A 26,381-nucleotide genomic window follows, 5' to 3' on the forward strand; every position below is an offset into this window, starting at 1 on the left:
TCTCGAGATTGCTGAGTGTTTCTTCCTTGGTGCTTAAAATCTCGTAGGCCATAGGAGAGAAAATTGATCATGAATTCCTCTGGTGCCTGGTGAGTCATCCTAAATCCCCGGTCTCTCAGTAATACTTTACCAGATGGGTTGAATATTTCAGCAACTATCTCTGGGAGAAGCCTCAAGACATTACATAGCCTGTGCATCTAAAATCTCACAAACCTTTAACTTGACAAATTTGGGGGTTAGTAGCAGAAACGTTTCGCTCTCCCTGTCTCTCTCAATGCCCGGTGGCCACACCAGTGGCAGCACTTCGTTAAAGTGAAAAAGAAGTTATTGTATTAGGTCTTAAATATTTCATTTTGTTTGGGGTAGAGTCGGAAGATCTGTGAGCTCTGGCTTCGTCTGTCCCAGTTAAAGGCTTTCCCTCTCCCGACCGGGGCTGCTTTCAGTGCAGCTGGGTTGGGGCAGGCCGGTGTAGTCATTAATGAAATATTGCTTCTGTAATAAGGAGATCAATGAGATGGAATCTCACCATCTGGAAGCTCTGGGATGGTTCTTAACTGATTTCTAAACGGCAGGTCTGCAAGTAGAACCAGGGCACCTCCTGTGTGCTGAACGGCACCCCGAAAGTTGAATGCTGCAAAACCAGTTCTTTAATGCTACCACTGGATTTATTACTTATTGCATCACTGGTGACAGTCTTGGGTTTGAGACTTGGCTTTAAGAACAGATCAGCCCGAATGATCAATTTGTTAACAACCTAAGGCTTTTGCTGTGGTTTTCCTTGTACATTTACCCACAGATGGTTCTTCAGTGGGACAGGGTGAGAACAATGGGGTGTATCTTCTTTGCTTTAGTAAAACTTCATAAGCGGTTCACTAAATCATTCTGTCAAGGTACTGAGATACCTTTCCAGAGCGGGGCTGGTGCATCTGTGTCTCACAAAGCACTCGGGCCTACGAGGCTGCGGTCAGACTCTTTGCTGGAGCCCACGGGACTCCTGCTGGCACCTCCAGCCTCCCACCTCGTCACTGCGGGAGCTGGATGAGGGGATGCTGCCTTTTGTGCGGGAGATGTAAAAGAAGAAAAGAGTTTTTCAAATTAGCCAGGTCATAGACTAGGCCAAGCCATCATAGATTTAAATCGGATTAAATTAAATTAAAGGTGTACGAAGAGCAGGTTGCAAAGGAGGGAATAAAGGTTTCCCTTGGCGTTACTTAGAGGTGAGTTTTCCATCAATTTTATTTATCAAGCAGAAGCTGAGCGCAAGTTGGAGGAGGGATCAACATTATCAGAAAGGGACGGCATCTCTTTGCATTCGCATCAAGCCCCCAGTGTTGGTTCTAACGTGGATTTTCAGAGCAGGGACTGGATTTGGCTGCGGGGACGCTCGGGGATATGCGGGGCTTTCCGCTGGTGGGTCACGGCTTCAGAAATAATCCAATCTCAAATATGAAAGCTATCGGTGTTTTGTAGCAGAGAGGTGAGCTGGTGAGCTGATGAAGAGAGACGCAGGCTTCAAAATGCTTTTTATCACAGCCTTGATTTGTGATTTCAGACAAATTACCCAGCTGCCTGGGATCTCGGCTCTTCTTCTGGGACGTGGTGATGACAGTACCTCCCTGCTAGACAGAGGTGTTGTGAAAATAGTAATTTAAAATCGCTGGCAAGCAATCTGTGCAGGAAGAAAGCACAACTTTCATTTGACAGAAGAAAATAGAGGCTTTCAGGTGCGGATCTCGCTTCCAGGTTCAAAAAACGGCAACGCACAAACTAAACACAGGTTAGGCACGATCGCTGCCGGTGCCTTTGGTGCTGTTAATCAGCCAGCCCTTACAAGAGCAAGGCTTGTGAAGCCCTTCACGCACGGTGGTATTAAGAGTTGTGTAAGTACATAAAGATATATCTAAATCACAGCTCTAACTGCGACGCTAATTAGCTCTTTGTGGTTGCTGCAGCAGGAGGAGGTCACGAAATACTGAACTCTCCCATGCCTGCCTTCAGTCCCTCCAGAGACGGCTGAAACATGGGAAGAGTGGCTCTGTTAGAGCTCTGACATGCTTAGAGATGCAAAATGCTTTAAAATATTAAAGATGGTTTCAAGTGCTCAGTTTTTAAAGCTGATGTATACTTTCATTGATCTTCTTTTTTTAAAAAAATAATATTATATTCCTCTTTTCCATTTGCATTTCCTGGATTATGTTTTCTGATGACTGCCAGAGTACGCGTAGCTCTCAGTAATTCTCAACAGAATCCGCTGTTTCAAAAGAAAAGTGAGCATGTCTGTGCTTCCTCTCCATGCTATTTGGAAAATTGAGAGTATCACATTTGTGAGACACTGGGTAATGTTTCCAAAAGCCCTTACTGTTATTTTTTAATCTCCCAGTATCTTTAGGAACTTTGGGGAAATAAGGTGACAATTATCCAATCTAAAAAAGAAATCTTTGCTGCAGGGATTGATGTAAGGATTGTTCGTTGGTTTCTTAAATTAATAATGTTCTTTCTGATTGCTCTGAAACGCTCGGGTTTCCTCAGCAATGTTAATAATGGTGGTTTTTTTTCCCATTTCCTGGGTGCTGATAAGGCATTCTGGTTATCTCAAATCCTTCGCCTTTTCCCCATTGTTACCGTTCTCGGCGGTTGGTTGCTAGCGATTCACACGAAGCAGCCTTGTGTTTTCCCTGAAGACAAAATCCAGCATTGTGAAAACTGTAAATGCCAAAGCAAACTAATCAGAGGTCGGGGATGGATGTTCTGCGCATTCTTAACTCATGTATCATTTTGGAAACGCGATGTGGGTTTTTTTTAGTTAGCGTCCAGTACACAATAGACAAGAAAAAGTTCTTTCTTCTCATCTTTCCCTGCCACTCTTAAGTATTTCAACCCATGGTTTTGACCCTTCCTCATTTAAGCAGGTCCTACCAACTTGAAGAAGTCTCTTTGCCCGAGCTCTGGATGCTCTGAGTGGCTGCCAAGTGCCATTAAATGTCAGCTTTGCTTTGAAGTCCTGCGTGGAGACAAGACTTTGAACAGCAGTGGATTTCACAACGAGGCATTTTTCTTTCGGCCAGCCAAGTTTCTTCTTGGACTTGGTGGAGGTCAAGGCAAGAAGCATAAAGAAAAACCTAAAACTTCTCTTTTACTAGCAGTCCAGAGTCTCCACCAACACTCATGGGGAAAAAGAGGGTTGTGTTTGCTTGCTCGCCGCTGACATCACGCTCCAAGTCACCCGACCCCAAGTCTTGAGAGCTCCAAAATGTGAGCTTTGTGATCCATGAAAGATGGCCTTTGAATGCTCCTAGCGCTTTGGCAGCAGCAGTCCGATCACGGGAGACGTGCTTGGAGACCAGGGAGACCCTCCCAGCACTTCAGTTCCCTCTGCTCTTTTAGCTGTGTTGAAAATTCAGATCCTTCTGGGCTGTCCTGTGGCTTCCAAGCCCCCAGCCCAGCTCCGTGCAGCCGCTGTGTTTTTTGCTGATGTCCCTGTGAGTACTGTGCGTGCGTGGAAGCATCGGTCTCTTCCTCCTCTGTGCCATTTGGCAACCACAAAAATGACATCCCAGCTGTGGCAGAATCACTGCCTGGCTTCAGATTCGCTGCTGGTTCTGGCAAAGTTCATGGTGCTTCGAGTGTAGGGTCTCCCTCTGCTGCGCTAACCACGAATCCCTCTCGCAGCACCCTTGGAGGACGATCCTACTCGACAGATCCTACAGGTGATGCCCGCACAGCGAGCCCAGAGCTCCCTCTTCCCAAGGCAAAGCACCGAGCCTGGTAGTTTAGTCCCACAAAATTTGGAAGAGGTTTCGCTCTCGGCAGAATTGCGGTCGGCACGCTAATGGTTGGAGGCAGTTTGGGAAGTTCGGCCGATTCGGGTTCGGTGCCTTGTGCTGCCCCGTGGCTGCTTCTAAGAAATGTTCAGAGGGGGAAGGAAGCCGTGAGCTGTTGTTCGCCCCGACCGCGCTGCTTCGGGAAGGATTTCGGTTGCTGCCAAAAGATGTGGAGGCCTGCGTGGAGACAATCCTCTCGTGTGCCTCAGTAAGTCTCTGCTATGGAAATTTTATGAACTATTAGGAGCTCTTTAATGATCCTGAAAACAGTCTCATTTTCACTTAGTTCTGTGACCAGTGAGCCATGGGGAAGGAAGCTTTGAGGATGCTCGGCCTCTGCTGCTGCACTGCAACATTTCCGTGTGGCAGAGTTGAGTCAGAAGAGTGTATTTATGGGCTCTGCACAGAAAAGGGCACGGGCAGGGGGGCTGCACGTGGGCCATGACAGCTGATTTCCACCGTCCTCCTCCTGGGCCAGAGGAGTGTTTAACCCTGGCACAGCGGTCACCTTTCTCCATCCCCTAACACAGGCGAGCTTTTTTTTTTCATTTATTTAATTTTGCGGTGTAAATGTTATGGTAACAAGCCAGGCTCGGGGGTTTTATCAGTAGGCTGCGCCGTTATTCAGCCGCTACCAAAAGAAGAGAACAAAAGGCTGTGAAACGAAGCGGCAGCCCTTGCCAGGGGATGTGTCACTGGAAGATTGCAGCGAGGGACGCTTCCAAAACACCTCAGCTGGCCCCGAGCCGTGGGTTTCTGTCCAGGTCGGTGTGCCGAGAGCCCCATCCCCTCTCCCAGCCACCGGTGGTGCCTGGAAGTGGTTGTTTGAAACCTCTGCTGGCTTCAGGCTCTACTCGACCATGTAGTTTGATGTGGAATATTTAAAACCCCATTTTAAAAAACCTAGAATGAGAGATGCAACTAATCCTGGCTTAGAAGGTCAGACAGCTTCCTGGGACAGCTTCCGGCCTTTCTCTTCCATTCTCGTGTGATATTTCTTTTGTGGTACATCTCAGACGGTGCCTCTTCTGTCCCGTGAGTGCAGGTGCAACTTCGAGTGGGATGCGTGCTGCCCTGGATCCAGCTGGCCCACCCTGTGTAGGTGAGCCCTAAGTCAGAGCAGCGAGGATTTGGGAAGAGACGGGTGCCTTCCTTTCCAGCACGCTTTATGGATAAGTACCGTGTGCGTGTTAGGCATTGCGGGCTGCTTCTCCAGCCCTTAGCTTTAGTGTGACTTGTGAGCAGCCGAAATGGCACGTAGTTTTAATACCTGTGATTTTTCTTAACTTTTCTTACGTTGATACTCTCCCGAGCAGAAGGCAGCAGCATAGTCCTGCTCCTTTGTCTGTCGTTTGGGCTTTGCATTCATACGAAGTTGAGATAATTTCACAACGGAGATGATTTACCGGCAGTTATTAGTGCCCCACGGATCTTTTACTCCATGTAGCGGTGCCTACTGGGTTTTACTTCTCTGGTGGATGAAGAAGGCAGAGTGGTTTCTGGCTGCCAGCCTGCTTTTAATTCCACGTTCCAACACCCTGTTTCTCTTCCAGTTGTGTCACGCTGATCGCAAAATGTCCTTTCTCCGTAGCGCCCGTGATTTCCTGATAGGCTTTGACTACAAAGAAAGGCCTTCGTGTGAATGGCATCCTGGTGGATCTTGCAGGCTGGGCTGGTTAGCCTTTGGGTTCAGAGCTGAAGCGAAGCCTTTGCTCGTCCTCCCGTGCTGCGCGTGGGTTTGTTTCACGGACACCTTGCTGCATTTCAGCGCGGTTCCTTTCAGAGCAAGCTAAGCTCCAAGCTGGAGATGTGCAGCAAGGCAGCCGTGCTGTGCCTTCACCTCAGCCCTCAGCTTGGACATCTCCTGCCTCCTCCCCGTAGAAGACTTCGCTGCTGAAGGACGGTAATGGTGCGAGAAGTTGCGCCGCGAGCACGGCTGGGATGACGACGGAGGTGCCTTGCGGGGCAGCGCCGCGTGGGACCCCGGGGGCACGGGGCCGGCCGACTGCATCATCCGTCTTGTTAATGGCTTGAACCCATCGCCCTCAAATGAGAAGAAGTTGGCACTTAACTAGCGCCTCCTAATAGCTGCGAGATTAATGGAGGCAGCACACAGTGCTCCGATGCAACCTCCTCGGCTGCCTTCTTTTAAAATCCACGCATCTCCCAAGATCTTGGGGGAAGAAAAGGGGAATTTTAAATAACTCTAATCAAGGTGGGTTTAAGACCATCACCTGAATTACTCCAGTTGTTCTTTAGCTTCAAGAGGACTCTTCTTCGGCTTAGATTTCGCTAATCCTTTTATCTGAGTCGTGCCACCGGTGGGGTGGCTCTGCTGTTTTACTGCCAAAATCTGCGTGTCATCTCCCAGCATCTCTGCTAACCCAGAGGGTTTTTAGGCAAAATACTGATAAAGGGGATGGTTTGCTGCGGGTCGGAGATCCCGACTCCCCTGGGTAGGGATCAGGAGGAGGGAGTGGAAGGGTTGCAGCGGGCTGGTGTTTCTCCTTGCCTCCAGGCTCGTGCTGAAGCCAAGTGAATTCGGATCCCTTCAGCTTCAGCCGGAATGAGGGGAGACGAGGATGTTTCACGCGTCTCTTCCCATGCCGAAGTTAACGTAACGCTTCTCTAGGATGTTGGCTGGGCGTTTACCTGGAGCTGGGGCACTTAAGCAGCTCGGTAGCTACTGCAGCGTGCACTCAGGAAGCACCTTGGGGCTCCTTTCCCCGAGTCTGCCAAAAAGGCAGAGGCTGAAGCTGCCGGAGAGGGAGCGGCGTGGAGTCCGAGAGGGTCGCCAGCTGCACCGGGTCACCGCCTGGCGGAGATGGCAGCCGACTCCTGGAGAGCCGCTTCCAAGTGCCACAGCTTCCAGGAACCGGCCGGAGGGGTGAGGTTAGAGGAACGAGGGGCTGCTTTTCTCGTAGGGCTGCGTCCTGGCTGTCCTCCTGTCCCTGCCCACCAGCTGCGCTCACAACGGTGCCGCGATGCCAAATCCTTCCTCCCTCCTCCTCCTCCTCCTCCTCCTCCTCCTCCTCCTCCTGATGACTAATGTCTGCATCTGTGAGTAATTAGATAAGGTGAGGGGGAAGGCTGCTCTAATGGACCTGTCCTGCTGCAGGGCGCTGCGGGGAAGGCAGCTGTTTGTGGGGCCAGGCTCACCCCGCGCTGCGCCGCTGCGGGGCCTCATTAAGAGAGGAAGGCGAGGGAAGAGGCCGTCTGAGAAGGGAGGCATTCGGAGGCTGCCTTTTCAACGAGGAAATTGGATTTGTGGCGGCGGGGCCCACTCGTCTATCTGAAGTGGAGATGAGCTCATTTCTGAGAGCGATTGGACAGAGTTCGCCGGGCTTTAGAGCCCTTCAGTTCCTGGTAATGGTGCCTGCAGCTGGGCTGCTTCCTCTCGAGAGCCCGTCTTTGGTTTCTGCTGTACCTGGGGTGCTCCGAACTCCTGGCTCTCAAACATGTCTCGCTGTTGTTTTCTTTCTCTTTCCCTTGCAGCTCGCAGACTTTCCCAGGACAGAGGACAGGGTGCGTGATTCAGGGTAGAAAGAACAGCTACGTTACATCATTTTCTCCCTCAAAAACAGCATTTTTAGTCCAGGTGCTAATGAGCAAATATCCCTACCCTGGCACAGCAGCCAGGGAGGTCAAAGCAGGCAGCTCCTTTTGGCACCATCCCTCCACATCAGTGACTTCCCTGCCTGGCCCTGGCTTCTCAAACTGCTTTGTTACCACCCTGAATCAAAACTTTTTGTCCTTCTTGCAGGTGTTGGCACAAGGAACTACTACAGGAAGATCGGCTACGAGCTGGAAGGGCCGTACATGGTGAAAAGGCTGGACTGAGCCCCGGGAGGCCCTCACCCTCCAGCTGCCAGGAGGAGAGAGGACGACACCAGACTCATCCTAGGAGGAAAGCTCACGGTGCTGGATTGAAGCTGAAAACCAAAGCCTGCCACCTGCAAAGGACTTGCTTATGCCAGAGCCCACGGCAGCAAATGGGGCATCTCCCCTGGAGCACACAGTTCTCCTGAGAGCTGCCCCTGCCCCAGGAGAGGCGATGGGCATGACGTGTGTCTTGTTACCCACGTCAGCCTGCCGGATATCCGGGGCTGGCTCTGAGGCATTGCAATACAGGACTGAAGCACAGGTGAACTGAAAGCTCTGAATTTGGGGGCCCTGTCAGGCAGCCTAGTGTGAAAAACGTCCATTATTTCTCTGATGCTATCTTTCGGGCTTTTAACGTGCGTTGAAATTGCGTTCAAAAACGAATGAATTCCTTCTCTTTGCATATCATTTCTGCTGCCTTGGCTGCTTTCTGTCCATCCCGGGACGTGCGCGTCGATCCTTGTGTGGTGGGAGGCCACTGAGGATTGAAAGCCAGTACAGTCCTTGCTAGTGGTAGGATTTGGGACTAAAATGTAACCCAAACCTCTGCGGAGACACACAGTCGCACCTCCGAGGTCTCCAGGCCAACCTCTCCCTCAGAGCAGGCTCGATTAGCTGAGGTTGCTCAGGGCTTGGTCCGGCCAACGCTTGGATATCTCCATGGTGGAGAGCCCACACCCTCCAGGTCCCTGTTCCAATATTTGACCACCTCTAGTGTGAAAAAGCTTTACCCTAACACCAACCACCCCGGTGCCCTCCACTAGGCTCAATCCAGTTTAATCTTCATTTTCTGCACCCAGTCTTCTATTTCTCTGTCCCGTAGCTCACAGATTTGGGCACAAGGTGCCGTCTGCCAGTGGTGCCGGAAGCCTTGCCAAGGTCAAGGTGTACAGCATCAGCTGTCCTCGTCCCCACTGCTGTCACCTCGCTGCTGAAGGCAGTCAGGCTGCTCAGGCACGATTTGCCCGTGAGGAATTCCCGAGGGCTGCTCCCGGCTGTTCCCCTCCTTTCTGGAAAGGGCTTTGGGGAGCATTTGGGCCCTAACTTCCCCCAGGACGGGATTCATTCAGCTGGAAAATACAGGAATGTTAAAGCTTCCTTGCACAAACGGAGCGAGGCGTGAGAGAGCTGTGCCCCGGGGGAAGAGCTCAACACCTTCCTCGCCTCCTCCCAGCCCTTTGGTGGGCGAGGAGGGTGCAGGGCGGGTGGGTGTCCAGTGTCATGAGCAAGTCCAGGTTTCAAAAAGCACGGTGATGCTGCCTGCTTGGCTTTACCAAATCCGTGGGAGCCACGAAGCAGAAAGGTGCCGCCGCAGCAGCCGGCACGCTCAGAAAGCAGCGGCCGAGCTCTGAACTCCTCCGCTGCTTCCTCGTAGCGCTTCAATCAAAAAATGGGGTAGAAACGCGGAGCAGCGGCTTGTAGAGGACTTGACATTTGGGGGAGTAAATATAACAAATGACTCTGCCAGGAGCCTTCTGGAAACTTCGCAAATAACGAGCCTTCGGCCACACGTGATTAACTCGGAGCAGCTCCGCGAGGAAAGCTCGGGCGGGCGCGGCGCGGCGCCGGGCAGTAAATGCGCTTCTGCCACCGTGATCTATTGCTGCTCCCGCACGGCGGCTGCCGGGGTCAGCGGCGAGCACCGCGCTGACGTCTGCTGACGCACGGGCTGCGAAGGCAGCGGGCTGCTGGGCAGCGCGTCCCTTCGGGGGGGAGCTGAGACACCTGGCAATAAAGGTTTAATGTTCGAGGGGAGGCTCCTGTGCCCTGCCTTTGAAGGGCTGGAGGGTGAAAACCTTGTTGGGACCCAAATCCTGCGCGTGGCCGAGCCTCGCGCCCTCTACGGATGGCTTGGTTTAAAGAGGGGAGGCGGAGGCTGTTGCTTCTGGAGGTGTTTGAACTGCTTTTTCTTCCTCCGAGCCACTGGTAAATGGGGCATGTTAAGCTTCTGCCACTAAAAGCAGAGATGAAAATGGATGTGCTGCGAAGGGACGCGATCGCTGTGCAGCACCGTTGAGGTGCTCCGCGGAATTTGGGTGTTCTGGTACCAAATTATGACTCACGATGATGCTTTCAGCCCTGCCGGCCCCGCTCTCAGGTACCCGCCAGAAAAACTCAACGCTTCCACATGTCTGAAAGCTTGGCCCTCTGGCAAAACCAGGAAATACCGGATACATTTATTTAAGGCCATTTTGAGCTTACTAGCCAATTTATCAAGAAATAAAACTTTTTTTTCTGGCTCTTATTTTTAGCTTTCCTGTTCTTCCTGTGTCGCTTTTGTGCTGCACTGGCTCAGCGTTGCGCGCAGCCGGCGCGCCGGGCTGGTCTGCAGGGGCTGGGGTTGGTTTCTCCGCGTGATGAATCGATGCGACCGGGTGAGGTGAACGCAGCCGAACGAGCAGTGCCTTTGTGCTTCAGCCTGAGCTTTTTCTTCCGCTGGGCAGGGGGAGTTCCTCCAAATCCCGCTCCTGGTGTGCGCCCTGCTTGCATCCACCCTGGGCTTTGCGGGGGCTGATGCCCCGAGTTGCTGCTTTGTGCGTCTGCCTGGGCTCAGAAATACGCTGGGACGTGTCCACTGCCTGCAGGGAGCCGGCCCTGTTAGCAGGTGCCTTCGGATGTGCGAGGTCTCAGCGGGTTCGAGCAGAGCTCTGGGGCTCTGCGGTGCCTGGACACAAGCCTGGGCACGGCCGCTGCCTGCCCTGCACGCCGCAGGCTGGCGGGGGGGAGGCGAAGCAAAACCACGCTTCCCGCTGCCGCTGCGATGGGCTGACAGCGTTCCTGGGCTTGAAGCACACCGGGAACAACCAGTAATAAATCCGTGATGGCCAGGAGGGCTTCACACAGCTCTAGCTGCAAAAACGGAAGGAGCAGAGGCAAAGTGAGAACCTGTGGGAGGAAAGGGGCCGCTCGGAGCCTTGTTGTGCCGGTGCTTGAAGCACTGTGACCGCCCCTTGAGCTGCACTTAATTAACGCTGGGCGGGCAGAGGGGCAGCGTACGGGACCTGGTACCCAAATAACAAACTGGGGGGGGTTCAACAGGCTCCTGGTGGGGCTATGGGCGCACAGCATCGACCCCGTACAGCAGGCACAGCTCAGCTGTACCCAGAGCTGCTCTTTGCACCGGGGCTTGTAGGGCACAGCCGCGGTCTTGCTCATTGCCAGGCCAGTTCCTGCTCGCTGTTTTGCCGTGTCGCCGCTGCTGCCTTATAATGGATTTCACACGGGCAGGTGATGTGCAGACGTCTGAGCTCCAGGAGCCGGGGCTGAGGCTGGGCGAGTTGGGCTGGCTTGTTCCCGGCCGGGCTGCTGGTCCTCGGGGCCAGGAGGCGGCTCGGCCACAAGGAAGTTTTTTTTTCTAGTTGTCCACCTATGTATTATTTGCAACGCTCCGAAAGTCGGGGATATTACACGAGTTTGGTTTTTCCTTCGTTAAAACAACACCCGTGTCAGAGCAGGCACCTCCTCCTTACCGAGCTGTGCTGTAGGAAGTCGGCTAATTGCATTCGGCAACTAATTGCCAAAGGCAGCGCTGCTCTGAATGCCAGGAGCAGTTCGTGCTTCGCTCGCCTGGCTCGGGCAGCACGGCATTTTAGCGTGTTGCGTTTCTCCTGGGCTGTCGTTTTTGGGATGCTGATGCTCCTCAGCGCTGGCTGCAGCGGGGGGACAGGCTCAGGAGCTCAGGTGCAGCGGGAGCAGCAATAACCAGCTCGGGGCAGGAGCACCGGGGCGCGCGCCCCGCTTCCGTTGCCGTGCTTTTACGTTCGCTGATGTGAAAAGCAGCCCTGCCAGGTTCAATATTTCTCTTGCTTCTATTTATACACCTCCTTCCTCGTTGCTTTCAAATCCTCTTCTGCCCCTGCCTCGGTAGTGATTAGCAAGAGCCTGCTAAGTGCACCCACCGCTCCCGCGGTGAGCTCGGGGCTGCAGAGCAGCTCCTGCTCTCCCCGGCTGCAGGGAGCCGCTCTTCGCGCGGGATTGCTGCTGCCAGAGGCAGGGGGAGCCCTGCTGGGGCTGGGGGGTGCCTCTGGCCGCTGCTTACAAGGCTTCCTCCTTCCCCAGGGGACCACGGGGGCTTTTGCCCTTGTTTCTTGCCACCGCTGCCGTGCATCCCAGCGGTGCTTGGCTGCCGGTGGGGGGCTTGGGGCTGCTGCCGGCGGGCTCAGAGCTGCTACCAGGGGGCTTGGGGCTGCTGCCCACGTCATGCAGGTGTCCGCAGGTGCTCACCCCAAGAAGAAAGCACGTTCTGTGCCCGGGTAAAGCGTGCCGCGAGCCCGTTGCTGAAGGACGCCGCTGCACCCGGTGCTCGCCCCTGCTGCAAGCAAGCAGCGTGGAGGCAGGCAGGGCCGTGCCTGCGCTCCTCGGGCAGGTCTGAGCCCTCGGTTTTCTTCCCTGCGTCAGCACCACACCGAGGCGTCCTGCGTCCATCGGGCCTGATGCTGCTGCGGTGCTCAGCCCAAGCCTGCAGGACCCGGCGGGCATCGCTCTGCTTGCACGGCTCTGCAGCTGAAAAAAAGAAAAGAGCTGTTCAGCCCCCTGCCCTACAGAAACCCACGAGTGGCCACGTGCAGCGGGCTTGCTCGCTGCCTGCCCTGGTGCCGTACCTGCGCTGTCTGCCTGCGGCTTTGCCGGCTGAAGTGGGTCCTGCTCCCAGCTCCGTGGGTGAGCGCCCAGATCAAACAAAATGAACGAGCTGGCCACGATTCAACCTTTTCGTAGAGAAAAAGCTGTTCCCAGGAGCCACGGGGCGGGGGTCTGACGCGCTGATGGCTTTTGGCAGAGCGTCGAGCGGCTCGGGACAGGAACTCCGCCGTGAAGGGCCAGCTCCAGGGGAAGGGCGTCTGGCTGCAGCCCGAGCAACCACAGCAGGGAGCTGGGGATTTCAGGGCAGCTGGGGGATGCCACCCCAAAAATCGAGGCGTTCAAGCCTGATGAAGCGTCGCTTGCGGGAGCTGAGCCATAAAACAAGAGGCCGCCGAGTCTGCGATGAATGTGGTACGGGCAGGAGCGGCCGAGCTGCTCTGCTGACATTGCTGTTGGGGGCGATTTGTACAGCGACGTTTGGAAGGGCTGAGTTTAGCAGAACAAATGTCGTTCAGCTGGGGGGGAAATAAAGAATCTCCATTTTCAGACTCTGGTTGGCACCTCCTGTGTCCAGCTGGTAACTCAACGCCGCGGTTAGCTTTCCAAAACCCCGGCAGCTCTAACCAATATCAAAAAGTGAACTGGAAAAAAGAGAGAAATAAGGAAAGAAAAAATACACTAACCAGAAATACCTGAAGACACCAGGTAGGCTCTCTGGTGCCTGCAAAGCCTCGTGCCCCAGCAGCTCGCTGGGTGGCCGGGCTGTGCAGGTGCCCAAGGACCGAGCCCCTCCTGCCAGCTCGGGTTTTTTGTTTGCCTTCTTCGCTCGTGTCCGTGGTGCAGCAGCAGCGGGGGCGGCCTCCTGCCTGCAGGGCAATAAGCCAGCACGCCGGGGGCTCGGGGAGTCTGCAAGAAAAGGAGAAAATTAAATCAAGAGAAGCAGGAGCCAGAAAGGAACCCGAGTTAAAAAAAATAACAGCAGTCGTGATCAGGCTGTGCTCATCGGCCTTGGTTAATGAGACTAAGGAGAGAGTGGTTTGAAAAAAAAAACAAAGGCAAGGTGAAACAGCAGCACTCAGACCACGGGTAAGCAGCAGGAAACCTTTGGGCTCCTCACTGGGCCTTTGCCCTGTGAAAGGTGAGGTCTGACATCGATTTATGGGTGCTGTCACCTCCCCTGCCCCGTCTCAGCCAGGGGCACGAGTTTGTTCAGGCCCTTTGTGGCTCTGTGGGGTTTCATTCCCCAAGCCCCCTTCTAAAGACCACCAGCCTCCGCTCTGACCCCCCCCCAGAGCTGCTTCGGTGGGTTTAAACTCTTGAGGCACCACAGCTGCCTTTATATTTTTTTCCCCTATTTCGGTCTGTTAAAAATTGCGGGGGAAAAGTCGAATGCAGTGGTTTTGGCCTCGATCTTTCACGTAAGCAAAAAGCTGAGGCTCCTCAGTGCCAGGCTGACAGCTGAATTCATCTGGGGCTTGTCTGCAGCAGGCATTGGTGAGAAGTAAACGGAAAAGATTTTTTTTTTTTCTTTTTTAACCTGAAGTCAGTGTGTACAAATTCCTCTGTGGGTGCCTGTTTGCCTTAGGGAGCATCTCCGAACCACTCTGCAGCCATCAGCCCGCCTTTGGTAAGGCGCCACCTGTGATGCTTTCCCCCAGAACTTGTGCAAATCAAGTTTCACCCTTAGCAGATCTCCCCTCCCCTAACACCGGGATTTCAAACTCCTGCCTCATTGCAGACAGAAGTGCTGGGAATTTGTTTCCTGTTAGTATATTTTTAAGTAAAGCCTGATGCTGTTTGGCTTGGCAAGTTCCCTGGGTCTCTAGGATTAGGGGAGCCTGTAAAAACAAGGTGGCAAGGCCACGAGACCAGGGGCTTGATCCCAGCAGAGCACAGGGGGATCCGTGCCCTCAGTTATATGGGGCTGGGACTCTCAGCACGGCTTGGAAGAGATGAAAAAAGCCAGGATCGAAACGGCTTTCTCCAAAACTTAACAGCCAAGTGTTTGGAGGGGCTGCAAGAGGGACAACAGTGATGGGTTTTTGGGTACTACACCTGTGTCCTGCTGCCACCGTGGAGCACGTGGTGGGACCACAGCCCCTCTCGCAGGGCAGCCCGGGGGCTTTTCCCTCTTTTCCTTCCAGGCACTGCTCGGCAGGGTGAATAACCCCAGCAGAGCGCACGTTGCTTCCATTTAAAAACAATTTAATCTAAAGTCTCTGATCCTGCGGCTCCGCGAGAATAAAGGCGAGCCAAGCAAGCCTTACCGGGCGCGAACCTCTGCTTCCGACTTCAAAAAGCCTCGGCAAAAAAATCAATTAAGGGCGCATGAAGAATCTTGAAAGACCAACAGAGACTGACAGCTCGAGCCGTACGAGCTCGTTACCTTCTCAGAGCCGAACTCTTTACGATGGTCCCGCACGCCGTCAGCCGGGGCACGTGGGTGTCGTCACACGTTGCCTGCACAGGAACCCGGCACGGGGAAGAGCTCTCCTGCTTCTGCTGCGTGGCGAGACGTGCCGGGCCCTGTGATTAACGGAGGGTTCTGCTGATGAATGAGTTGGACACGGTGCTTAATTTTGGAGACAGATAGACCAGCGTTAACTGACTTCATCCTGACCGGGGCCGCAGCAAGTCTTTAATTCTACCCTTGATAAATTCTGCCCCCGGCTATCTCGCCTCTCTGTGAGCGATGTTATTTCTGTCCCACTGGAAAAAAAAAAAAAAGTTAACTAGTCTGAAGCATCCTTAATCCAAAGCAATCAATTTCAGTGCCTGCCTCCGACGGACAAATGGCATTTGGAGGCGATTCTAACGAGCTGCTCGGATGCACGCACGGCTCGGCGCGGGGAGAGGAGAACAATGAGGAACAACTCACACATTTTTCCCAGTCGCAGCAGAAGGGCGAAGCTCCACGCTCGCTAGCTGGTGAAATACGAGGCTGAATCACGGCGCCGCGTTGCTCTCCCTTCTTCCATCGTTTCGGGAGATTGGGACCACAGGTAATCAATGGCGTGGCGCATCCTTAGTCACTGAGGTTCGTGCTCGGACCCGGAGGAGCACCAAAGCCTGGGGAGCAGGGTGCTGAGGCACCCGATTTCAGCCCTGCCGCCCAGCGACGCGCTCAACAGCGCTGCTCTCGGCCTGAGCACACCGCAGTCACTCGCTGTCGCTGTCACCATCACGGGCCTTTCTTGCCACCAGAGCAGCAGCTTTAACCAAGAGCCAGCTACTTTACCCCAGCGCAGGAATTCCTAGGGGTTGGTGCTTTAGGAAAGCAGCCCTGCTGCTCCGCCCGATGCCTTGTACCTAAAGAGCCAGGAGGACGGAAAGCTGTAGGAGCAGGGCGCCTCAGCCCCAGCAGCAGCTGAGTTTAGGAAGTCCCTGAACGAAAACTTGCTCTAAATCACAGGCCAGTAGCCACTCACAAATTTATCTTCTAAAAACTTTAATAATTGGAGCCCTCTTACACACCTGCCGCCAGCAGGGCGTTCAGCAGCCCGGTTGGGCACCGTGCCACATCTCCACAACCCACGCATCCCCCAGCTCCCGTAGCACCAGGAGGGAGGACCAGGAATCCAACGACCAGGAATTCATCATCTCCATAACAAGCAAGCTCCCAGCCTCTTCTCCCCAGCCCCCTTTTCCAGTTGTAGATCTCTGTCCAACTCTTCTGCAGCTTTCCCTTCTTCTCCACCAAAATATCGTTACAATGAGAGCTGTACCCAGCTTTTGATCCCGGAGGATCCCACAGATTCCTTCCCTCTTCCATTTTATCCCGCTCCTTCCCTGGTGCAGGCATTACGTGCACCCTTTAGATCACTTTTGAATCCTGAGCTTGTTTGCAGAGAGCCACAGCCAGCAGCTCCGGGATTCTCCCCCACCTTCCCGAAGCAGTCAGTTAAATTAGAGGTTGTCATTGCAGAATTTCATTTACCAATTCAGCCGGTATTAGAGTAAGACTTACTGAATTATCGTACCTAGAATCACGTATGGCACTTAAAAAAAAAAAAAAGCAGATGCTAAGTATTACTGCACTCTGATACATCAGTAAGAAAAAAAACCAAACATTTTATTAATTTATAAAGCACGGAGATTCGAGGGATGTGCAGAGCGCTAAAAACAGCAGCAGCTGTGAGGATACACTGCTAGACAGCAAAATAAGAAAAAAAGAAGAGTAAACACCCATTTGTGTGCCCCACGTTTGTCCACGTGCTGTGAGGGCGTGCAGACCCATCGGTATTCCAGAAAAATGGAGCTGGTCTCGAGTAAAAACACTCCCGTGGGGCCGGCAGCATTGGCCTGCTCTGAGAGCAGACGGCAGGGCAGACGAGGGAGTTGGAGCAGCTACGGGAATAGGAAGAGATGAAGAAACCGTACTTCAGAGGGGCAGCTCTGCAAAGCAGAACGACAAAAGGTAGAGCTCAATTGCTGCTTGTTTGAGCAGGACGACCAAAGACTGAATTTTACAGCCTGGGGAGCAGGTGAGGAAGCGTTGCACCTCCCCCTGGAAGGCCGGGGGAGCCCCTGGGTGAAGGCAGCGCAGGAAGAAAGATGCTTTCCCTGAATCTAGCTCGTATCGCGCTGCTTAAGGACCAGCCTTCTTGGAGTAGGACAGGGTGGGAAAAACATAGTCAGCCAAGGTCTTCTGTGTGGCAAAGGAGCTCCCTAAGTTATCTTTTTTTGGCAGTTTATTCCTCTCCTACAGAAGGAAGCTCTCCCTGAAGGGCACTATTTCACCCCTGCACATCAGAAGAGCGTCGGAGGAAGCTTCCAGGATCTCCCGGCTTCTTAAGAAAAGCAGGGATCAGCAGTAGTTTGCAGATACATGAAAATATTTCTCAAACAGGGCACAAATTAGACTCCCCGTTTACCTGCCAAGATTCCAGTTCAGTCCTTCTCGTTTCCCTTGTGAGAACAGCTGGCACAAGCAGCTAGCACAGCAGGAAGCACGATTCCTTAAGCTACTTTAAGTGTTAGTGACGCATACGTTCTAATCAAGAGTTGGCATCTTTAACATTCTTTGTATTTATTTTAAGAAAGCATTTTAGTTAATCTAAGCAAGAATATTCAAAAGCTACTGGGAGGAAAATACATTTTTTGTTTCTGTTAAAACTTTGCAGAACAGACACCGAACGCTCTGCCAGCTCGCTCCGCAGCCATCGCTTAGTTACGTGGCCCAGCGACGCGGAGCGAAGAATTAACACGAAAAGCTCCAAGTAAACCTGGTAAAGACAACTCCTGCCTTCTGCGCCAAGGACACGCAACGGAAAGCAGGTTCAGAAACTCCTGTGCGGCTGTGCCAAACGGTTCAAGGCGTCCCAGCCAAGCTCTGACCTACCTACTGGCTGCATAAAAGAACACAAGTACAAAAAGCACGGGGGGGGGGGGGGGGGGGGGATGTTGCACAAAAATAAAATATTTGTAGTTCTCTTAAAATTACTGTACAAATAAATAAAGTTATCGTCCATTTAAATACAACCGTTTGGGAAAACCGGAAGCCTGCAAGGTTGGCGTCTCGTTCTTTCCTGATCCGGCCACTCCTTGCGAAAGAAATCAGTCGTTCGCCGTCTGCGAGGCCCCCAGACCGTGGTGGGACACAGCGCCTACGAAAGAAACGTGATGAAGTTACAAAATAATACGCTTGGCAAGGGCACCGACCATACCACAGGTCCCCATACCCACTGTTTATGGGAAAAGGTGTGCCTTGTTTGGTTCAAGAGGTTTTTTTTCTGAAGGCCTTGCACTGTGAGGAACCCTACCCCGGTTCTGGGCTACTCCTGATTTTAGATTAGGAAACGATACGGAGAGGATATGAAATGGGTCTGTTTTCTGGGCTGGAGCACCCACAAATCAGTGCCTCAGCGTTTCCAACGGCTTGGGAACGGCGCCGTGTGGCACGGAGCGCTGTGCCACTGCACCGGCTCAGAATGCAGGCCCCAAGAAGGCAGGGCAGGTATTCACATCGTACCCTACCTAACAGGAAAATAAGATAAATTAAGAGGTTTGAGGCAGATCGATGGGGCTTTTCAGGGCAGTCTGTACGCCCCGGCTGTGCCACCCTTTTTCTGCAAGCCTGTTTCCCATTAAGGGATCGTAATAAAAAAGGAAAATCAGAGGAAAATGGAGAGTACTAAACCTGACGCCGCGCCGTTACAACCTTTTTACTTTGTTCTTTCAAACTCCCGTAGGACAAACCACTTCGGGGCTGGCCTGCCAACTAGTGGCACTGCTGCTAGCACAGCGCGCCAGGCCAGCCGCGGGACGGAGCCCCCAGAACCGCCGAGCGCAGCAGGCTGCTGCTCGAGCAGCTGTCGGTGACAAAAGCGGCGTTCCTGGCTAAGCAGCGTTGGGTTTGTCCACTGAGATTTCCGGAAACGTTTGATGTAGCACCGCTCGAGAAAGTATTAGACAAACAGGAGAAGACTGCAATTAGTAAAGAGGAAGACGCGCGGCAGCTAACCTGGCCCAAGGGAAAAACTGAAGTGGGTAATTTGGAAACGAAGACACCAGAGCAGAGCTTTATCAAGATGGGCACTGGGAAGAGGCTTGTTTAATTAAATGCTTTCACTAACATCCGATGAGCAATTAGGAGTGCACCAAGGCTGAGGTGTTATGATTACAAGAAAGGATGAAGACAGTCAGGGTCGTTCACCTTCGAACTGACAGGAGACGAGACTGGGTAACAGAAAACAGAAGGTTACGCATCTGCAAACAAAAGTTTTTACTGTAACCCAGATGTTATTATTTGAAAGGACTCAGGTCAAGAAGGGCCTTAGGATACAAAGTAATTAGAAGAGGAATAAGCGATACAGGTGTGAAAGAGGAGAGGTAATTCTGGAATACATCGGGAGGAAGACTTCCAGGCTAGTTCATAAGTACTAGTGCTTTACAAGGACCTAAGAGACTTCATTGCTACGATGCATGCAACAAATTCAACCCCACGATGCCCACGACGGCAGAAAACAGGAGCTGAAAATCTGGAAACTCCCTTCTGCAAGTCCATGTCTTTGCTGTTAACTGCTCAAAGACATGAAATCCAACAGAACGTCTTGGATTTTATACTGGGCGTTCAAACCTCCATCCGTGTAGGGACTAGAGGTCACCAAAAACTCAGAAGGATTGGGAATTTTGTTTGTTTTTTAAAAAAGTGGGCACGAAAGTGAGTCAGTGTTGTTGCAAGGCTGGATCGAGGCCTTTGTGTTAACGAGCCCAGGGCAGGAGAACATAAAAAACACCTAAACATCCCCAAGGTGCACGCCTACAGACATACAGCAACTTCACCCACCTTGGGTTTTATTTCATTAGCAAATACATCACAAAAGGGACAAACACAGCACAGGGAAGCGCTGGAGGGATGCCAGAAGTCTGCCCCCATTTATGGAAGCATTTGAGATTTCGGATGAAGGACAGGCAGACCGAGGAGCAACACGGCCAATTCCCTGATCGCACACCGTTAAAGAGACAGAGGTTTCTTTGTCAGAGGTAATTCACCCAGACTTCCCACACGTTTAACTTAACGAGGTGGTTCCTTCCCATCTGACTGCACCCTTCTGGCGCTAAGCGTTCAGAACTGCCCCGGGTCACGTTCGATTTTAGAGGGCTTTGGCCAGCAGGTCAGCAGCTAAAAACCCCGTGAACCCACACGGGGAGCGAGAGGGGCCTGGCACAGACACTGACCTGAGCGCCCTTGGTCTACGAGAGCGAGCGCTGGCGCTTCTTGCCATAGGAGATTTGCCTGATGCGGGCTTCCAGCTGGAAGGCGTCCAGCCTTTCCTTGGGGTTGAAAGCCAGCATGTCGTGCAGGAGCTCGCAGAGATCGGCCGGCATGGACTTCTTGTTCTTCAGAGGGATTTGCAGCTTCATGTTGGGGTTCTCCAGCAGCGCCTCGCCCAGAGGAATGAGCTCCTTGCCTTGGCAGATGTAAGTTCCTGAACACAAGGTAGAAGGAGTCGGCTTAAATGAGGGGAAAATCTATGCAAAAGGCTGCCACGCGAAGCAGGGAGAGGCAATCTGGAGGACAAAACATCTGAAAGATCACCGGGAAGATCACTGCTCGGGAGGCCAGGTCAAATACTGAAAGGAACCTCCTCCATCTGGTCCTGGTTCACCCCGACAGCAGGCCTGGAAGCTCTCGAAGGGGGAAGGAAGGGACTGAGCTTGGCTCGGGCGACTCGAAAGAGTTAAAGACAAACCCTATTTGCTCAGCAAGTCAAACAATTTTCAATTAAAATGACAGCGCACGCCATTTGCCGTTCGCCAACTTCTCCTCGGCGAGATTAAGGAAGGGAAATGTAAATTTACTCCCGGCCATCTAAATAATTTCACCGCTTGTTGAAAAATGATTAACCGGCTTCCCAAACAGACAGTGAAAACAGCTCTGCTCGCTCGGGCTGCTCTGCCCCTGCACCAGGCGAAGAATAAACGTTTCAAAGGCAGCGACCTGCCTGCGTGGGGAAAAGGTTGGCCACGCAAACTCCTTATCTCGAGTTGGTGGGCGGCTATTTTAATGAGATCTGTTCATGCTTTGGTCTCAGCTGCAACCGCTTGCTTGCTGTTGTAGGCAGGAACTAAAACGTTTATCAACGTTTGGCGTTTTAAAGAGAAATAAATAATACAATTAGAACCGAGCCTACTCAAAAAAAAAAATAATTAAAGGGGTAGCGCAAAAGCTTATCCAAGTCCCTGTGTAGAAATCCCTTTTAAGTTTAAAATTTAAACGTTTAGGAGACGGACAGGTGCTCTACGATCTCAGAGCCAGGGTAGATGCCTGCAATTGTTATGCTAATCTGCATGACCGGCATTCTCTGCTCTCGAGATGGATTTTCCCACCACAATATACTTTTCTGAAATCGTTTAGCACCACGTATTCCAAGCGCGCGTGTGTGGGGGGTGGGTTTGGGGGTTTGGGACAGAGCAGGCCATCGGGCGAGTCATCCCTGGGAGAGTTTGCACCTCGAAACGAGGAAACTCAGCCAGGGCGCAGCGAGGCTGATCTAAACGTCCCTGCCAAGTTTATAGCTTGGCTCCTTAGAGCATCCTTCCAGCGCTGCCGTCCCCTGGACGTGCCAAGTCAAGGGTAGAAGCAAATTCCTAAAACCAGTTCCGGGCAGGGCAGGTTTGGGTTTTGGGAGCATTAGGAGCGCTCCTGAGCGAACGGCAGCCTACAGACACGGAATGCTCCGCGAAGACCAAGCGTCACCAAGCGCTTTCTGTCTTAAAACTCCTTGGTGTCCACCGGGGCCAACCCCACTCTGAGCAGAGCTCCTTGGGGTAAGGAAAGCCCGGCAGCAAAGAAGACAAAAGCAATCTTTCCCATGACCTTTAAACCCCACAAAGTGTTTTTGGGATTAAAAAAAAAAACAACAGCCACACACATTCACTGGCAGAAGAACGACCTTCTGAACATAATAATTTGCAGACATAAGAAGTGTTCCTTCTGCCTTACTGATACGTTTTCAGGCCCTGGAAACCCTACGCGAACAGCAGCCACTTCAGGAGAAATTTGCGCTAGAGAGAAGGGATTTCGCCCTGCGCTTTTGGGGCAAAAAGCACCAGTCCTCACCGAGCAGCTCCTTCTCGGTGTCCCCGTCCCGGAAGGTGATCCGCTCGACCATAGCCCAGAAAATGATGCCGAGGGCAAAGATGTCAGCCTTGGCCGTGTAGTGCCCTTCCCACACTTCGGGAGCCATGTAGAAGTTGGACCCGCAGGCGGAGGAGAAGCGGTGCTGGTTCACGTTCCCCTTCCCCTGACACACCTTGCTGAGGCCAAAATCTGCCACCTGCGAAGAGGAGAAGGAAAATGAGCTCTTCGCAGACACCAAACTCCCAGGGACGTTTACAAGCAGCGGCCCGACAAATTCCAGTCAGAAATCCCCCACAGAACCAAGAGCTGTCGGGTGGCACCCCTCGTGGAGAAGAGCTACCGCGTCCTGTCCTTTAGGTGCCCGTCCCTTGCCCCTTCCCTGATGTTTGCTCCCCTCCCTAGGGAGAGGGAACCAAATATCCGATTGCTCTGTGTGCGAAGTTCGTTCCGACCAAATCTGACTGGGCACAAAGGTACCTGGAGCAACAGCTGAGGCAGGAGCGGCTCTTACTGCCCCACGGGGAGCGCACCGAAGCTCTGGCCTTGCCGTTATCGTCCCGTGATGAAGAGGGCATTGATTTAAGCGTCCCTCGATGGCTCTCCGGGTCCGAGCACAAATATCACTATTGATCTGAGCGGCCAAGACGTGAATTATCCGCGAGGCACCGAGCTATAAAATTACGCCCGGCTATGGAACTCTTGGGACCGCGAGTTCAGGAGGAAGCCGGCTCCCAGCTTTGCAGCTGCTTCTCAGGGCAACACAGCCGAATTTCACGCCGGTGCTTCCAGAAACGCAGCTGGCTCACCTTTACCTCGATCGGGCACCACCTCACACGAAGCCCGAGCATTCCCCACCTCCCCTTAAGCTGAGAATCGCGTGCTTGAGGCGGCGATACTGGAAGCGTTAGCTGTTGTAACAGGACTGTGTGTTCTTAAGGTTCAAGGGAAGAGAAAACATTGCCTCGTCTTTGGCTGATCTCTCCGATTATCTAGCACGCAGCAGCTCGACAACCCTGAGCTGCAGCTCTCCGCAGGACGAGCAGGGGACGAAGGACTTGAGAGATACAAGCCATCATGAGCTCCACTTCCTTCCAAAGCTCTTAAAACCCAGCCCACAGCGGACATCAGATGCTCTCGACGCCCTTATCACGAGCTCTGAGGAGAGCTTATCACAAAACTTACCAAGAGACCGCTCCCAAAGACGGGACCGTGCGAGCGTGCGGACGACAAGCTGGTCTGGGCAGAGCTTTTATCCCCTTACCTTCACTATGGGGCTGCCACGCTTGTGGGAGATCAAAATATTGTCGGCCTTCAGGTCCCTGTGCACGATCTGGTTCCTGTGGAGGAAGGCCACGGCGCTGCTGAGCTGCCGCATGAAGCTGTTGTTGAGCTGGGCGTCAGGGCTGCGCGACAGCAGGTACTCGTTCATGTTGCCGCCGTCGCAGAACTCCATGACGAACCAGAGGAAGCAGGCGGCCTTGGGGTCCATGCACCTCCGGCCCTTCAGGCAGGTCTCGATCAGCAGCAGGTGGCTGTCGGACTTCCTGAGGCGATGGCCGATGGGCTGGAAGGCCTGCCCGTTCTGCAGGACGCACTCCTCCAGCTGGATCACGTTTTCGTGCTGCCGCTGGATGCTTTGCAGGGCCCAGAACTCCTGCAGAGCCAGCTCCACGTTCTCGGGCACGTCGCAGTGCATCCTTTTCACGGCCACTTTGCTTCCGGTCTTATTAAGGACGGCCTCGTAAACCACCCCGTAGCTCCCTCGGCCCACTTCTCGAACGATGCTGTACTTGGCTTCCGTCGCCATCTCCCGCTTCGGCCCAGCAAATCAGGGGAAAACACCCGGAGTCATGACAATCCGCAGCAAAACCCTGGAAGAAAAGAGGATAAAAAGCTCAAAACTTCGCAGCACACCCAGCTGCCAAGTGCGAATACTTCCAGGGACATCATTACGGGATGTAGTTGCACGAGGAGGGCTAGAGCAGGGCTCTGAGAGGAAGCCCATATCCATGGTAACTGGGAGGTGTTATCGGGTACAATCCTGACCGCACAGCGGGGTGCGGCAGCACGGGGAGCGGCATCGATTCGTCCGCGGCAGCCCGAGCTCTGTGGAAAAAGAAAAAGGGCCAGGCGGACACGTTCGCCGAGCGGGGCAGGAAAGGGAGGAGGAGACCTGCTGGGGAGCAGCCGAGCTCGCTTGAGCACAATTGACTTTTAGAGAAGCAAAGCGAGACAGAAACGCCGGTTTGGCACGAGTTCTCGCAGCCCTATTTTCCCCCCGTGTAACCGTACCGATCCACCGAGGGATGGAACATCTCCCTGCGCTTTGCCAGCCGTTTTCCTACCAGCTGTGCTCCGGTCCCAGATCCCAAACCCTTCATGTTTTCACCCTTTTAGCTCCCCTCGTGTCCCAGAGCTCCCTCCCCGTGCACCTGCACAGGTCAAACCCACCCCAGCTCCCTCCGTACCCCTACTCCTTTCCCAAAACTTCCATTTTCTCACCCAATTCCCCCCACTCCCCCCAGCCCAACCCCTGAGCTTCCCCCAGACCCACCCCCCCAGCCCAGACACAGCCCCCCCAGCTCCATGGGCACCAGCCCTGCTCCTTCCTCACCCCAGGCCCCTCACCCCCTGCCTCTCCCCTCAGGGTACTTCCCTACCCCAGGACCTTCCTCACCGCCCTCAGGCCCTTCCCCTCCCCAGCCCCTACTTCTCCCCTCAGGCCCCTTCCCCTCCTCAGGCCCTCTCAGGCTTTTCCCCACTCCAGGCCCCTTCCCCCCCTCAGGCCTCCCCCAGGCCCTCCCCCCTCCTCAGGCCCCCTCAAGCCCTCCCCCCCCCCAGACCCCTTCCCCTCCCCAGCCCCTGCTTCTCCCCTCAGGCCCCTTCAGGCCTTTCCCCACCCCAGGCCCCTTCCCCTCCTCAGGCCCTTCCCCACCTCAGCCTCTGCTTCTCCCTTCAGCCCCCCTCAGGCCCTCCCCCACCTCAGGCCCTTCCCCCTTCAGCCCTTTGCCCTCCTCAGACCCCTTCAAGCCCCCCCCCAAGTCCTCTTCCCCTCCCCAGCCCCTGCTTCTCCCCTCAGGCCCCCTCACAGTCCCTGCCTCTCCCCTCAGAGCCCTTCCCCACCTCAGGGCTCCCCCAGGCCCTTCCCCCCCTCAGCCCTTTGCTCACCTCAGGCCCCCTCAAGCCTTCTCCCCCACCCAGACCCCTTCCCCTCCCCAGCCCCTGCTTCTCCCCTCAGGCCCCCTCAGCCCGTTTCTCCCCTCAGGCCCCCTCACAGCCCCTGTTTCCCCCCTCAGGGTCCTTTCCCCCCTCAGGGCCCTTTTCCCCCTCAGGGCCCTTTTCCCCCTCAGGGCCCTTCCCCTCCCCAGACCCTTCCCCACCTCAGCCCCTGCTTCGCCCCTCAGCCCCCCCTCATCCCCCTTCCCCCCCTCAAGTCCCCTCAGACCCCCTCAGGGCCCTTCCCCCCCTCAGGGCCCTTCCCCACCTCAGGGTCCCCCCCGCCCCTCCCCCCCTCACCGCTCCGCTCCAGCCGCTCGCGCCCGGCCCCGCCGCCGTCACAATTCCCGCCGCCGTCCCTTGGCCCCGCCCACCGGCCGCTCCCGGCCAATCAGAAAGGAGAAGGCGCGCCCCCGCCAATCAAGAGCAGGCGACCGCCTGCCCGGCCACCCGCCGCGACCAATCGGCGAGCGGTTCGCTTTCCACGGCTCAAACTGGCCGGGCGGGGAGATGTGCGCATGCGTGGTGGAGGGGAGGAGGCGGGAAGAACTACAAATCCCAGCAGGCTCTGCGGCAAGGAACGGGTGCCTGCTAGGGACAAAATTCTTCAAAACGCAAGGGAAGGCGAGGAGGGGGTCCTGGGGCTGAGTTTTGGGGGGTACCCAAAGGGACCCGACCCCCTCAGCACCCCAAAAATCAGAAAGCTGAGAAATAAAACATCAAAAAGAGGGGAAAAGGGCGGTGTGCCCACCGCTGAGCATCCTTTGGGGGGCACACCGCTTTTGGGGGACACCGTGATGGAGTCAATTTTGGGGAACTCCCACTGATGGCACCACATTTTGGGGACCCCACTGATGGAGTCGCTTTTTGGGGGACCCCACTGATGGCACCAATTTTTGGGGGCCCCCACTGATGGAACCAACTTTGGGGGACCCCACTGACGGAGCCAATTTTAGGGACCCCACTGATGGCACCACATTTAGGGCACCCCACTGATGGCACCACATTTTGGGGACCCCCCCTGATGGAGCCACTTTTTGGGGACCCCCCCCAGCACCCCACCGGCCGACCTTCCCCTCAGCCATTCAGCATGAGGGCGGGTTGTGCTGAACCCCATCCCCTATCCCCATCTACAGCACCTTTTGGTGGTAAAAAAATCACTTTTTGGGTGCGTTTACACATTTCTCATCCTCCCCGGTGTCACAACAAGCAGAGGGAAACACCTGAACCCATGAGAGGTTCAGCAGGCCGTGGGGCTGCGGGGTTTTGGCTTCAAACCCCACAGGATGGGGTGG

At 54.1% G+C, this 26,381-nt stretch overlaps 2 protein-coding genes across 4 annotated transcripts in view; one reads left to right on the forward strand and one right to left on the reverse strand.

Annotated features, from left to right (window-relative positions):
• Positions 1–8,108, forward strand: part of ELP3 (elongator acetyltransferase complex subunit 3) — a 99,390-nt gene extending 91,282 nt beyond the window's left edge. For both annotated transcript variants that reach the window (XM_080587834.1, XM_080587833.1), the window contains one exon: positions 7,585–8,108. In XM_080587834.1, coding sequence (XP_080443960.1) covers positions 7,585–7,661 — 77 coding nt within the window. In that variant the 3' untranslated portion in view covers positions 7,662–8,108. The remainder of the gene's footprint in view (positions 1–7,584) is intronic.
• A 7,055-nt stretch (positions 8,109–15,163) lies between these two features.
• LOC308193300 (serine/threonine-protein kinase PDIK1L-like) lies at positions 15,164–25,724 on the reverse strand. Of its 2 annotated transcripts, none has more exons than XM_080587848.1 (5): positions 25,387–25,724; positions 23,132–23,741; positions 21,850–22,066; positions 19,965–20,215; positions 15,164–17,890 (listed from the first exon to the last, which is right to left on the reverse strand). In XM_080587848.1, exons 2-4 carry the CDS (start codon positions 23,675–23,677, stop codon positions 19,980–19,982), a joined length of 999 nt encoding a protein of 332 aa, XP_080443974.1. In that variant the 5' UTR covers positions 23,678–23,741; positions 25,387–25,724; the 3' UTR covers positions 15,164–17,890; positions 19,965–19,979. The 2 variants fall into 2 exon arrangements, with proteins under 2 accessions (XP_080443974.1, XP_080443975.1); XM_080587849.1 differs by lacking the exon at positions 25,387–25,724 and adding an exon at positions 23,824–24,342.
• Positions 25,725–26,381: the final 657 nt, after the last annotated feature.

The sequence above is a fragment of the Anser brachyrhynchus genome (assembly GCF_964034855.1).
Source record: "Anser brachyrhynchus genome assembly, chromosome: 3".
NCBI lineage: Eukaryota > Metazoa > Chordata > Aves > Anseriformes > Anatidae > Anser > Anser brachyrhynchus.